The 15,416-nt window shown below is 32.8% G+C and overlaps 1 protein-coding gene across 1 annotated transcript; it reads right to left on the reverse strand.

Moving 5' to 3' along the window:
* Positions 1-6,607: 6,607 nt before the first annotated feature.
* On the reverse strand, positions 6,608-14,835 carry LOC111406327 (homeobox protein knotted-1-like 6). Its single transcript, XM_023035711.1, has 5 exons — positions 14,287-14,835; positions 13,985-14,104; positions 13,748-13,859; positions 7,787-8,028; positions 6,608-7,027 (listed from the first exon to the last, which is right to left on the reverse strand). Exons 1-5 carry the CDS (start codon positions 14,629-14,631, stop codon positions 6,869-6,871), a joined length of 978 nt encoding a protein of 325 aa, XP_022891479.1. The 5' UTR covers positions 14,632-14,835; the 3' UTR covers positions 6,608-6,868.
* Positions 14,836-15,416: the final 581 nt, after the last annotated feature.

Below are 15,416 nucleotides of genomic sequence, written 5' to 3' on the forward strand. Positions count from 1 at the left end.
TGATTAAATCTATGAGAAATCTTGTAAAGGTTAAATCAACTTCATAAATAAAATCATGAAAAGAAAGTCTAAACTAGAATTATTTGACAATAAGCGCTAAATTACATGAATGAAAAATATGAAATCACCAAATTCGATGAGTTTATCTCTTGCTTCACCAAAGATTTCTAGCCTTTCATAGAGTTTCGTCACCCAAGATGAGAGAAAATTGATGTGGAGAGGAAGAAGAATGGCGTTCTCCCTCGAATTAGGGCTTAAAATCATGTAAAAACCGCGTTTCCATAAGTGGTTGCATCAAATTAGGAAATTTTTAGATTCGGGTACTAGAATGAACCATGCGTAAGCATGGTTACAATGGTGCATACGCACAGTAGACCTGTTTAGGCTTCAATAGTGGATTTTTGTAGCCTCATGTACGCAAGGTCTGCAAGCCTATGCATACGCATAGTATAAATATTTCTCCACTGGATAAAGTTTAGTATTTTTCCATAACTTTTACTTACAATATCCGATTGAGGTGATTTAAGTTGCGTTGAAAAGAAAACTCAAAGTGCTACAACTTTTCTTCAGATGTCATCTTCTAATTCGATCGTATGTCATGTCAAAAAAGGGTCACAATATGAGGCTAAAAATCGATGCGTATTTTCTTCGATTGGGAATTGATGTGTGATCATACTTTGATGATATTTTATCTCTTTGACCTATTTCCTCATCTTCTTGACATCTAACACTTTTGAATCTTCATCACAAGGTTAAACACAAGTTTGGAGAATTTGCATTTTAGTCCCCGAACTTTCATTTTCTTCTATTTTGGTCCTTTTCAACTCTTTTCTCCCAAATTTCACATTTTCTATCAAAATGCAACCTGAATCATAACAAAAGTATAATGAGTTCATTTTGACATCAAATAATCATACGAATGCAACAATTAAGAGGGGAAAATATCATATTTTACGCTTTTATCAAATAGATTGGGAAATCTTGTGAATTCTCTTAGCTCAGGCTAGGGTGACGATATATTAGTGATTTACTCTCTTTGCCACAGCTGAGCTGTTGTATGGATGAAAGAAGTCCTTTTGTAAGATTTGTGGCACTTTACATAGTGTGTTTATTTGAATAGTAGCAAGGTACTTTTCTTCTTTACCTTTTAATTTGAGCATTCAAATAATGTGAAGGACATTTGAGGGTGAGGATAAAGGTCTTATATGTAAATCTATTATTGACTTCTTTTTGGGGATAAAGATACTATGAAAGGTGACAGATGAATGATGACAACATCTTGATATATGATTTGATCTTTTAAAGAATTACCTCAATTTGTGTTTTGTATTCAAGGAAAAGTTGATCATATTGTCTCAACTTTTCATTTGGTTTATCTCAATTTGTTTAATCTTTGACATGCTCATTTGTTTTTGAGAACTAATATATGTATCTATTTTTTACTTATGAAATAAAGTAACTAGGCATAAAAGGAAAATGATATATGTAATATCTTATATATGACTATCATAACTTTTAGTATTATTTCACTAGAATTCCAATCAGTGTTTGACTTGACTTGATATGTCTTAGGTTGTCATAGCTCATTATTAAGAGAACATCTTTTGAAATATTATGCCTTCCTGATGTTTTGGGACTTAATGAAACTTTTAAGATCATTGTCTCTCTTCCTAACAAATTAATGTTCTAATTCAGTATTTAGTTTAATGCTTTATGTTTTCTTTATTTCCCCTGTATCCGTACCTCGTCTTTTGTTTTTTTTGATGATTATGGATCCTAAAAATAAAAATGTTACTTTGATGTGATATAGTAAAATGGGCCTTATCAACTGTTGAATTTAAGTCTATATTCCCATTTAACACTCTTTTATCTTGAGTCTTTGAAGAAAATAAATAATTTGGAAGGCTTGGGCAGATAAAAATTGGCAAGGATCTTACAATTAATAGAGACTAGCTTCCCGCCAAAATGGTGTGATAACTCTTCCTCTTCTCTTTATACCTAATACATGTGTGTAACTGTGCATGTTTATATGTTGATGCCTACATGTTGCATCCCTATAGATGCTTGTGTGTTTTTATGCAATTTCATGTCTGCTTTATTTATATTCTCTGTCATGCTTTTGGGACTTGTTACCTACATTCGACCTTTGGAGTTTGAAGCATACTCTTACAGTAAGAAGGAGGCAGAGGAACAAGGTGAGCGTGAAAGGCTACGAATGTCACAAGATCATACAGATGTAGCTAATAATGAAAGCGTGGATAAGTGTTTAGGCTTTTAAGTTGCATGAGCTACATATAAAAATCAATATTTTGTCTTTTATATTTTGTTCACTATTAGTTTGTTACCTAATTTGACAGTTACAAACATGTCTATTTTAACATAGATTTGTCCAAAAATTTTCGCTATTATTCAACAACTTCAAATTCCTGTTTTTAACATTCATAAAATGATGACAAATTTATTACTCATTTTTATTGCATAAATAGATTTAACGACTAATGTAAAATGATTTTTATACATGTGAAGTAATATATATAAATATAAAAATGCATGCAATATATTTTTTTAAATAGATAGAAAACTACAACGTGCAATGAATGTTGCTAAAAAGTCAATGGCATCACACATTGAACGTTGCTAAAAAGTCAATGGCAACACACACTAAAAGTTGCTAAAAATATCAATGGAAATATGCAGTGAATGTCGTTAAAACGTCAACAACAACATTTAATGTATGTTTTAAAACATCAACGACAACATGCAATGAATGTTGCTAAAATATTAACGGCAATGCACAATGAACGTTGCAGTATCAAAAAACCCTACGGCAATACCACATCCTACAACATTCGCCTGAATGTTGCAAAAGGGTTTTGGCAACGTTTTTTCACTGTTACGAAAGGCAATTTTTGGTGTTGTGGCTCCTAGTTTCTATCAATTTTGAGTATTTTGATTATGGGTTCTCCAAGCGATCATCTAAGTGGGTTTGTTAAGCACGAGCTTAAGGGCATAGGACTGGGGCCTTGGTTAGTCCTTGGCCCAGGGCACTTGCCATTGACTTTTATACTTAGTTTTGCCAAGTGTTGGATACAAATTATTGTCTTCCATCTTTTCCGTGATGGCAATCAGCCTCTCGGAAGGAATGGGGTCGGCCTAATAGCCTAATCCAGGTAAAGGCTCTAAAGTCCCATCATTTCATTGTATAATTCTTTTCATATTAAAGAAAGATGGGGGTATCCAAACTCGACAAAATTTTGAAGGTGATGCTTAAAAATCGATGCCCATGCTGAGTGGCTTTAGCCAAAAAGATAAACATAAAATCATCCAATTCGTTAATTTCAATTGTTTTGTGAAGCCTAAGTGAAATACTATAGAAAATCCCTATTAGTTATAAATTAATCCTTTTGTGTAACTACAACAAACTTGGCCTTTTGTAACGTTCAAAAAACGTTGTTGAAACCTTTGCAACGTTCGGCCATATGTTATAAATCTGGATGTTGTTGTAAAGTAGAAGGATACGACAATGTTTAAAATGCAAAAAAACCCTTTAGCAATATTTTCCAGCTATTGCTAATAACCTTTTCGCAACATTTTTAAAATGTTGCAAAATATATTTTTAGCAACACTTTAAACATGTTGCCGAAACTTGTGTTAATGTTTTCGTAACTATCCTTAAATATTGTTATTAACCTTTTTGTAACATTTTTTCAATGTTGCCTTTATCCTATGTGCAACGTTTTTTCGAATGTTGTCTTTACTTTTATTTTCATGTTTCCAAATGCTATCACTACTCTTTTGCAACATTTTTCGAATGTTATTTTTAACTTATTTGCTACTTTTTTGAATGTTGTTGTTTTTCTAATTAATTAGCAATGTCTTTTAACTTTTTTTTTTAAATTACTTTACTTGCTATTTTCTGCAATATTTACTAAATGTTGCGAAAAGATTTTCTTTTTGCAACGTTTAATAAATGCTGCAAAAAGTTACATGTTTTGAAAAACTATATTTTAAGCATTCGCAATAGTTACTGAACATCGTTGTAGAATAAACTTTTAACAATGGCTAATAAACGTTGCGAAAAATAAAACTTTTCACAACACTCAATAAACGTCACAAAAATGCTATATTAGTAACATGCTTTTAAAAAATGTTGTCAAGTCTCAATTATGTTTACCAGTGGCAACATTCATTTACATTTTTGTTGCAATAGAGACCTTTAGCAACATTCAAATAACAAATGTTGTATTTTATGCGTTGCAAAATGACATCTTTGTTTTAGTGTGCAAGCGATTATGTAAACTCAAAGATTGGAATGTTTTATCAAAAAAGAAATTAATTCTTTACGTAACTATAGAAATTAGCAAGTAATATTGGTCCGCAATAGTGCACAAATACTCAGAAGAAGTACTTCGCGAAATTAAAAAAACAAATGTTTAGACGAATGATGAAGCTTTAAAATTCATTTCTACACTTTTTATTCAAGTGCAAAATCTGTTGTGCATGCATATACACTAACAAATCCAGATTCTCATGCTTACATAAAATAACATGTGACTCACAATTACAACTTTCATGCAACCACATTTTGAGAAAGCTTGTGTTCTGTAGAATATCTGTTCTTGTATGCTGAAGAGATCCATTATGTGGTAAATTACATGCAGCTAGTAAGCACAACACTAGAGGCTAGCGTCCAGGGGTTTCACTATTCTGGTGTGCGGTTGTGGGGTTTTGAGGTGTACGTAATAACTCTTGAAATAGCAGATTATACTCGGGGCAAGTTGGGAAATATAACAGTGAGTTCGTTTATTATGAGCATGCTGGTTTGATTATAGAAATCCATCTGCACCGCGGAAATGGGATATTATTAGTGGAGCCATTTAGTTGGAATAGGACAAGTGTGATCGACCAAGCAGACAGACACTTTCTTTGTAAGTTGCTTAGACAGATTTGCTAGAGGGAACGTAGCACCAAAGTTAGAAAGTTCATCATCACACTCGGTATCCAAGGCGGCGCTTAATTTAATTTGCAATGTGACAATGTCACCGGCTGCAAGAGCCACTTGTCCCTCCTCTAGCATATCAATTACTGTCTGGAAAGACTCCTTGCATGTTCCTTGAAGGGATTTTTTGGCTGCAGGTGACAGATTAGCAACTGCTGGTGCAATCAACTCATTCCTTGATTGGAGTTCCTTAGCCACAGATACTGTTGCATTAATGGCATTTCCTATGGCATCATGCCAGTTGGTAGCGCCATTGATCATGGTATTGCAAAGGGCTCTGCTTCGCCGTGCAGTTCTGCAAAAAGGGCTGACCTGGATTCGAGTTGCTACGACACTTTGGACGAAAACAGATGCCATTATAGTCAGAAGAAGAAATTAGAAAGAGTTGAACTTTTTGGACGCCATGGTTTTGAATTATTTTCTTGCCTTTTTTTAGTTTCACCCTCAAAAGGTTCCTGTCTTTTTCACTTTCCTTTGGACGTCTTGCACTTGTGGATTAGAGAGGAATGACTCTTTCCCTTGGAACCTATCATATTTGTGTCTTCTTTGGACCCTACTTTCTTGCTTTAAACGTTCATTGTTGTTGTCTTGAGACCACAAAGATTGGAAGTTCTCCATACTTATTGAAAAACTTATCTTATTTTTTGACATGGAAAATTCTCTCGTTGGTGACCATATATATATATATATATATATATATTATTATTATTATTATTATTATTATTTATTTTTATTTTTTATTTTTTGGCGCGCCAAGATGGTAACTAATGATCCAGAAAGAGGGAGAGAGCAAGTAGTGGTGTAAATGAACCAATATTTATGTCATGAACAATTATCAAGCGCCAACACGAGAATTGTAAATTAGATTTCTAGAGGTACAACAAATTCAAAATTAATCTAATTATATTAGTGTAAGGATGAGTTTAGTCCATTCTAAAGGGACAGTTTTGTCTTACACTTTATTTATTTATTTAATTTTTTTTTCTCCTTTGAATTTTATATCTTAAAATTAAAAGATTCCAATTTATAAAATTTTAAGTATCTTTTCAAAATAATTACATCTTTTAACATAAATAAATATGAACAATATATTTAATGATATAAACTGTACTCTATCAAAAGATCATGACTTTTCATAATATACCTTTTCGAGTAGTTATACTCGATACGAAACAATATGACTCTTTGATATACACCCTTCACATTTGAAGAGTCCCGACTCAATGCATCAATTAAAAACTTTTCCAATTCACACATAAAAATTATATTGTCAATTCCAATAAAAGGGATTCAATCATTTAAACAATTTTCTACGTACAAATCAACTCTCTCAAGCACTGCACTTTAATAATTTACAGAGATGAATTAAAACAAGTGAAGAGAGAGATCTTGAGTAGCAGTGAAGAGTAGAGTTCGGGTTCTGAACGGTGAACCCTAACAAATGTCAAGGGACGCATTTTATACACGCTTTTCATCTTGGTTGTAAAATATTCAACTTTTTTTTTTTTTTTTTTTTTTTCTGGGAGTAGTTGTGCGCGCTTGTTGAATTCAAAGAATTTCATGATCATGGTAAATTAAGTGAATTACTTATTTACAAATTATCTCTTACAAATTCTCTTAACATAGGACACTGAAATATGCAAATAGGGTCGAAAAAGCTTTCGAAGCAGATCAAAGCACCACTCGTCAAAAGAGTCGAGCTTCAATTGAAATTCATCAAGAAGATACTGAAAAGCCTTTTTCCCAAGTATTAATGATGCAAATGCATAACATTTCTATCAGTTATTTGGTGATAAATTTATTCAGGAATATACATGAGCCAAACATCAGAATCCATATATATTTTCAGTTAAATGAGAACATGTTTGCTCAATCTTCAGTGAAGAAATGCCCAGAAAGACTGTTCATCACGGCCAAATGCATCTTTTCTGATGGTTTCCAGTGCCTCTTCCTTTGATTTATAAACCAGTTGTTGATTTGCTTCTGGTCTAAACCCGTTGATTCTGCCAATGAAATTTTATCTGCCACCTGGATATGATTTTGAACGCGTAATAAAATATTAAGGGTAAAATAGTTAACATTGCAAACTTAAAAATGAAAATAATAATCAACAATTTAGGTTAGTCCTCTTAACCCCTAATTTTCAATATAGTATTAGAACCCAAAATCTCAAACAAACAATTCAAGTTCAAGATTGGGTATAATTCTCATATCGTTTAAAATATGAAAACAATAAACAATACACTATTACTCTTCGAGATGGAACTCAAGTCTAAATACATAGAAAAAAGAGAAATCAACAATATCACAATACAAAGGAAAAATGAATTTACCTGCCCACAACCGTGTGATCCTCGCTTGTAAGAATTAGACTGAATAATTATTTTCTTGTTTACTTTATACCTTATGTATAATTTAATAATATTGATAATTTGCCCCCATTTTCATGAATTAATCGAGCAGTTAAACATTTTATCCATTGATAGTGACACTTTTAACATCTGCACGAACATTATTCAATGAGCATGGCGACCAATATTACATATGGTGTAGGATTCTCGCTTTACGAGTTATTTTTTGTCATTAGAAAACCACATAACAACATGAGTAGTTCTATGTTTAATACATTAAACTAGATAGGACGAGACAACTCATTTGCAAAGTTTTGTTGAATGCCTTAATCCTGTTCAGTCCTATCCAAACATGCCCTGAAAGTATTATTTGCATTTCGCCAAAGAGTAAGAATCAGATTGGTGGATGGAAATGCAAGATTGAAAAAATACTCACGGTTGGATAGGGCCATTTATAGTGAAAATTCCACCATTCAAGTAATGTTTGCCTTGCCCCTTTAGGTAGCTTTCCTTTCTTCTTCTTCTTCTTCGAAAATTCTAGCCTTAGGCTACTTATTTGATTACCATACCTTTGTAAGAGCTTATCCTTGAGCTCCCGGTCTTCAGTTTTCGCCTGTGTATCTTGTATTTCTATTTCTCCCCCATTATGCTCTTCGTCCGAGGATAAACCACCATCATCTGGCCATATAATTGAAAAAGATAAATTCTTAACCAATATGCATGACATATTTTATTAGACATACATGGGAGGACCGGCTTAACCTCCAGCTAAATATGAAAAAAAAAATAATAATAATAACAAAAGAGCTAAAAATATTACACTTCATTCGCTTTATTCATAAAATGAAAAAAAAAAAAAAAAAGGTTGAATCCCAACCTTGAGGGCCCCCAATACCCCGCCCCTAAAGTTTTGTGAGGGAGGTAAATCGCGAAATGTACCCTAACAGGTTAGGGAATAAGAGTTGCCTGTACACTGCGCCTACAAACTTTATTCATAAAATGTATTTGATTCCAGGAGCCTCTTCTAGTTTATTTGAACGAGGTTTTAATCATCATTACATGCATTTTAAATTATGAAAGTTGTATTATTGTTGAACTGCCATGCACAAATCATAATCCATCGAATCTATTAACACTTAACACGAATTTTGTAAATAAGAGAAGATAAAATTTAAACTTAGGACCCTTACTCGTACCATAACTACTTGCCTACTAGCAGCCACGTTGAGTCACTGTATCAGCAATTATATTATAATATTTTTTTATTTAGCAAATTTATTTTATTTTACTATTATTATTATTTTTTTTTTTTTGTAATTTTAATTATCAATTTTATGGGTCAGTCATATGTTGTCAGTTCTTAGAAAACTATGCCTTGCCCGGGGCAGACTTTAAGATAAATCTTATCAAAGTGACAGCAAAAGAAATTTAATTGTTTGGAACTCCATAACCTGTATGGACCCACTGAGTTTCTTTATCCAAGGCCCAGTGAAGCGCTTGATGATTTTGGTCAATTCATCGTTCCTACCAAAAAAGAATAATATGGGATACGTGGGGTATCAAATAGGTTATTTACTTTCACACATTTGGCTTTTTACTTAAAAAGTTTATACTTCTCATACTATGAAAGGAACTGAAAAGAAGTCAATTATTTTGACATTGAAGTATGGCTTACATGCTAGTTTATACTTACATTTTGATTGAAAATAAGTCCAAATTGATCTATAAAAACAAATGGAAGATAAACAGAAAGATACAAGTATAATCATATGGATGAAGCTACATAATCGATTTATAATTGAAAAACATTTTTTGAGAAAATAAATGATTAAATAATACTAAAAGCTTCCAATCTTCCACTCCCACTATATGAAGAGAGAAAAATTAAGCGTAAATCTTATTTATTATAGTCTTGTTTGAGCCGCATTCTTTGAAAAAAAAAATTGATAATAATAAAAAAATAAAAATAAAATTCTTAAACACTAATTTGATATTATTTGAATAGCACATTTTTTAATAAAATAATATTACACACAAATTCAAAACTTTTCTTTATTTTTTAACCACACGTTCTCCATCAATCTACCATTTCAAAATACATTCTTTCAAAATAATGCGGCTCAAAAACACTATATCGTGCAATTCAGATCACAACGGCACACCAAACACGTCTTCGTTAACTAAATCAATGTATAGATTATTCAAACCAACAAAAGTTTGAGAAACCGACGCTAAAATACAATGAAGTTAAGAAAACAAAAATATAATAATTACAAAGACTTGAAAATGTATTTAGTAACACGCTTTATCCACATCATCCGGCACAAAGACCCCTCACAGAGGAAAAAAAGGGTTTATCAATAAACTCAGCGCGTTTGCAGGGAGAAAATGTGTGTTTTGATAACCAAAGTGGGCCAACCTCCAGCGTGAAGCCCGGGCGTCCATATGAACCACCCATCCTATCCGGGGTACCCAATAATGTCTAGGGTACCCTACTTTTTCTGCCCTGCCATATGCCCCCACTATGTACTCCTGGTCACTTCTTTGTACGCTTCTCTCAACTCTTCATTTCACTAATTCTACAAATCCCTTTCCATTCACTCATAGAATGTTCTACATGCGTCGTGTCGCGACACGACTCAACTGAAGTGAAAATTAAATCTTTGGAGTTAGAAGTTTGTCATCAGTTAAGTTTTTCAGATTGAATGGTCCACGAATTTTGACAAGTGGTGACCCTTCATCAGCGACTACTCAAACTCTAGACAACTAAAGTGGGTACTTCAGCAAGGTCATTATTATTGAAAATGTCACTTTGGAGATTTTGCCTAAGGGCCCTACTCTAGGACACGTCCCATCCCATAAAAAGGTGAAAAAAGAAAATGAAAAGAAGCACTTGAAATTGTATGCAATACAACTAGATCAACTTAGAGTTCCCAGTTACATTTAAATAGCACAATCAGAATAAGATGCTTGAATCCTGAACTTGTGCACAAAACTACAATCAATATCAAGAATTATGAAAACCCTCGTCAAATCAGAGATACTTGATCATATTTGTAAGTTAAAAGCATTTCAACAACATAATTAACTTTTTCTATCGAGCTATGACACACCGAAGAGTCGAGAAACTCAGCAAAAATAAAAAAAAAAAAAATTGAATGAATAAAATAAAATAATAGGGTTAAGCGTCATGTTCTTGAGCTTGTAACTGCAAAAATACCTAGCCCCAGTTTGTTTCCATTCTTTTTTCATTAAAATAAAAAATATGATCATTATGCATCACATCAAACCACCAAATTTGAATTTTTATCTCTTGTGTAGGATCCATAATCACTGTATTTTTCATTCTCATTTTTACAAAAAATGAGAAACAAACACAACTCTAGTTGCATTAACAAACTTCCAATAACCCATTTGCAAACAAAAACATTGATTCCGAGATGATAATCAGCCACTCTAGTCCATAGGCACAGGTATTTCATGTTTATTTCAGCTTCATTAACAGCAGAAAATTCGACTACTCTAATGGGTTTCGAGCATTTGACTAATATCGTATCAAAAAATATTTCTAGTTGCAGTTCTCATTCACATGCATTGTTTGATTCTTGAAAACAATACGTGCCTGAGCGAAACCTGTGCAGAAAACGGTGATCATATCCTTGCGAAATTCGAAACTCTGTAACACAATTATCCTAGAGGTTTGTATAAACATGATTCAATAACACAAGGAAAAATTTGGCTAATGGACTTGGCATTGCTTCAAGAGCTTGCTAGTAAATCCTAGTTTCCTCAAAGATTTTAGCTTCTTCAGAGTACATAAAAGGTATCATGCAATAAATAAAGCAATATTAAGGTCATTTCATGTTGAATTCAACATCTCACAACTCTCACCAAATCCTTAGAACTATAGTCTTACAATAAGAATCCCTCCGAAGCTTTCTCCTCAAAATTCGATTGAAGAGCAAAAATATTGGAAATTAATGAATATTAAGACGACATATCTGATACATGTTGTAACCACAATATCGTAAAGCTTCTAAAATAAATCGACTGTTAGAAGACCACCAAAGTAGAACCACAGCCTAGACCCAAATTAGGCAACCTTCACACGAACATGTACATCAACATTCAGTGAATATCTACATTTGCACATAAAATTTAAAATGCTAAAGGTGACAAGTTAAAGCATAAAGATTACGAGGGACAAAAACTGGGCACATGAGGCTGGCTGAGAAGTAAAATTGTACTTTAAAACACAAGGAATTGATTATAGTTGTCAAACATTACGAGCCTTAATTATAACTTAATCGACAACCCTTTTCCTTGATAATTCTACTATAATCCTCAACAGATTAGCAGTGTACTTATAAGGCTGTTGCCACATATTCTTAATGCCAAATGCATGACCCTCGTGATAGACAAAAATGGCAGCTTTCTTTCAGAGGAAGAAGCATAAAACAGTGCAACTTTTACACGGTTCATTAAGATCAAAAGATCAAACCAAATGAAGATTTGCATAAGCACCCAAATTAAATATATCTACTAAATGTACTTAGCAGAATAGCAGTCTTAAAAGTACAGATTGTCGACACTATTTAACTATAAAAACGATGCCAGACTAGAAAATTAAGGAGATCATAAAGATAAAAGAAAACAGCAAATTAGATGTAAAACATGCAAAGCCTAGCGCATGCACAAGATCAAGAATGTCACGTGAGACCAGTCAGATGCAATCTTCTCTTTTTATTTTATTATAAATTATAACTGCCCAAGTAACTTTTCTTACAAGAAGACATAGCTGTAACTGCCAAAAGATTGGAAACTAGACATATTCCAATGTTTATTTCATATATATCTTGCAACCACACTTACCCAATACATGCTTCATTGGAAATTGGAACTCCTTTAAGAGTAATCAGACATCATTTTTACATCACATTCCAAGAAATAGATAAGCTCCATTACTTCAAAACTGGAAGATTATATTTATTATTATAATTAGTGGACAAGTGGTCGAATATGAACATACCATTAAGCACAACATAGAGATATTCATCAACGAGTCCTTAATATGAAAAATGATGAAAAAATTTATAGGAGAAGTGTTAAAATTGACTATAGTGTGATCATTAAAATTAAAAAAGAACATCCATCTATGATCATTCAAATGCATTATGATTTTTGACTATCATAAATCATTTTGGCCAAAGCTTTGGTCGAAATAGTTCAAAATGAAACCGAAATTGTTTTAAGAGACTTGCATATTTCTCCCACGCTTGGATGGTATATATCAAATTTTGGATAATTAAATCGTCTTCTTTGGCATGTATTCGCGTAAAATTTGGTACGATAAAAGAGTGAGCACGGGAGCTAGGATTATAATAGGAACACACACCTAAAGGACAAGAGACCATTAGCTAAGCACACAACGAAACTATTTTGGAAATATCACAGAAAATGTTTCAAAACTGGAAGATTATATTTATTATTATAATTAGTGGACAAGTGGTCGAATATGAACATACCATTAAGCACAACATAGAGATCTTCATCAACGAGTCCTTAATATGAAAAATGATGAAAAAATTTAAAGGAGAAGTGTTAAAATTGACTATAGTGTGATCATTAAAATTAAAAAAGAACATCCATCTATGATCATTCAAATGCATTATGATTTTTGACTATCATAAATCATTTTGGCCAAAGCTTTGGTCGAAATAGTTCAAAATGAAACCGAAATTGTTTTAAGAGACTTGCATATTTCTCCCACGCTTGGATGGTATATATCAAATTTTGGATAATTAAAACGTCTTCTTTGGCATGTATTCGCGTAAAATTTGGTACGATAAAAGAGTGAGCACCGGAGATAGGATTATAATAGGAACACACACCTAAAGGACAAGAGACCATTAGTTAAGCACACAACGAAACTATTTTGGAAATATCACAGAAAATGTAATAAAATTATTACCAAAGATAAAACTTATGATCCTAAGAATATCATGGAATTATTTCTATATTTTTAACAGCAGTGAACCAACCCCTACATCAACATGAAGCTAAACTGAAAAAAGGGAGAGGTTTCACCACTGTTGCAAGGAAGACTACCTTGACTTTTGGTTCTAAGGAACTCTTTCCAATAGTAATAGGAAGAACCCTCGGAATAATAGCCAAGCAATAAACTTCAGATTCACAATTTTAATCAGAGTAAAAATTGTAAGAAATAAGCAGTCCGTAACTCAAGAAGTAGGATCTCTTTCAATCTTAGGGTTTTGGTGATTTATTATTTCACAGTGCAAGGATTTTGATTGTAAAACTTGCACCGAAGTTCTCTACCAATTGCTCAAGAACACGAAGAAAAAGAAGAAGACACTATAAACTGAAGTAAGGGACAAACCTTTGCAAAGATTGCCAAGTTGCGTTTCAATCTCGTTAAGGAATGAAGTTGCTTCATCAAAAGGCCTTGATAGATCCGACTTGTACTTAACCAATATTTCACAGTACGTTTCCTAGAGAAAGAGGAATACAATACTTCATACAAATTCTTGAATGAGAAACCAAAAGTTCAAGAGAGAAATTAAGGCCAGAAAATAAAAAAGAAAAATATATAAAACTGCTGGCTAGAGCGATTGACCATAAATTCGTCGAGCTCAGGATCGACTCCAAGGCATGTAGAAGATTCGTTTCTATTACATAAGTCGTTTTCTTGCTTGATTTCATCCAGCAGACATGCTATTTCTACGGGTGCTCCAACCTGAAATTGAAAAAATTATACAGCTGAATTCGTGTTAATGATCAAGAATAACTTAAAACTCCCATTTGAGGAGGAAGTTTTAGGTTAATATATGATCATAAGCAATAGCTCGTACTAGAAAAGAAAACACAGAATCAAACAAAAAGGAAAGACATAAGAGTGACAGTTCTGAATGCTTAAACCTTTTGGCAATCAATATAAGCATCAAGTAACTTGGTGTACGAAGGATGAGAAGCAATTTTAGCCTTGATTAAGCTCAAACCCTGTTCATCTTCAACATCTCCAGGGCATGTTTCCCTTTGAATATTAACGGATGCCACATCTGACACCAAAGAACCATGGAACCCACTTCCACCAAAATCCTCGGATCCAAACACTTCTGTATGATGATATTGATGATCAACTGAAGAAGAAATAAGGCCATAGTAGTGCTGATAGTACTCCGCCGGTATTATCAGATTATCCGGTGACATCAACGCCTTGTCTGCGTAGTCACACGTCGAATGAAGGCCGTATATTTCGTCCATATGACTCTCTAAAATGACAAAAACTATAAAAAAAGGTAACACTTTTTTCTTCTCTAACCCAACAACATTAAATTTAGGGTAGTTTATATTACGTATGTGCCGGATTTTTAGCGGAGTATGATGAATTGAGAGAGGTGGTAGCGGGCGTGGGGGTGGCTGTGGCGGTGAGAAGAGATGCTCAATTCTTGAGAGTAAGGCCCATTGTTTTCATTATTAATTACTCGGGTACTTCCATCGTTTTGTTTTTTGAATTTTTAGTGGTAGTCCTAGTATTCCTCATCTTTAGATCATATTTTAATATTTTCTAAACAGCATTTACATTATAGTCCCATTTTGATTAGGATTAAAACTTAAATTAATATCACGAATTAATTTTAATCACGTATTTAATAAACTCAATGTAGAAACTCTTAACTCTATAAAAATTAGAAATTTTAGAAATTGAAGATCTAAATTCCTTCATTTCCAAGATTTCTTTATCAAATCACCAAGAAAATTAATAATACGGAGCATATCTTTAATTCTTTGAAAATAAATTTTTATTACTAGATCTTGATTTCGCCATTCCAGATTTTGAATCTTAAAATTTGAACTGAAATCTTTTCATCTTTGACTTTTTCACTTTTAATTTTGAATTTTGCCTCATTTGATTCTTTAATTCTTATTCTTAATTTTGTTTCTTGGTCCATAGACTTCATTTTTCAATTCCTTCTAGATTTTTGACTGTGGATATTGGATATTCATTCTTTAATATGCTTTCTCTTATATTCTTGTATTGATGGAAT

Source organism: Olea europaea, chromosome 12 (assembly GCF_002742605.1).
Source record: "Olea europaea var. sylvestris chromosome 12, O_europaea_v1, whole genome shotgun sequence".
In the NCBI taxonomy this organism is placed as follows: Eukaryota; Viridiplantae; Streptophyta; class Magnoliopsida; order Lamiales; family Oleaceae; genus Olea; species Olea europaea.

Excerpts from the sequence above, each read along its gene's own strand:
- LOC111406327 (XM_023035711.1), bottom strand. The coding sequence starts at position 14,631 with ATGGACGAAATATACGGCCTTCATTCGACGTGTGACTACGCAGACAAG. Across the intron at positions 8,029-13,747 it reads ACTTGGCAATCTTTGCAAAG|ATGATGGTGGTTTATCCTCG; the intron begins GTTTGTCCCTTA and ends TTATATGGCCAG. Across the intron at positions 7,028-7,786 it reads ATAAATGGCCCTATCCAACC|GTGGCAGATAAAATTTCATT; the intron begins GTGAGTATTTTT and ends AATCATATCCAG.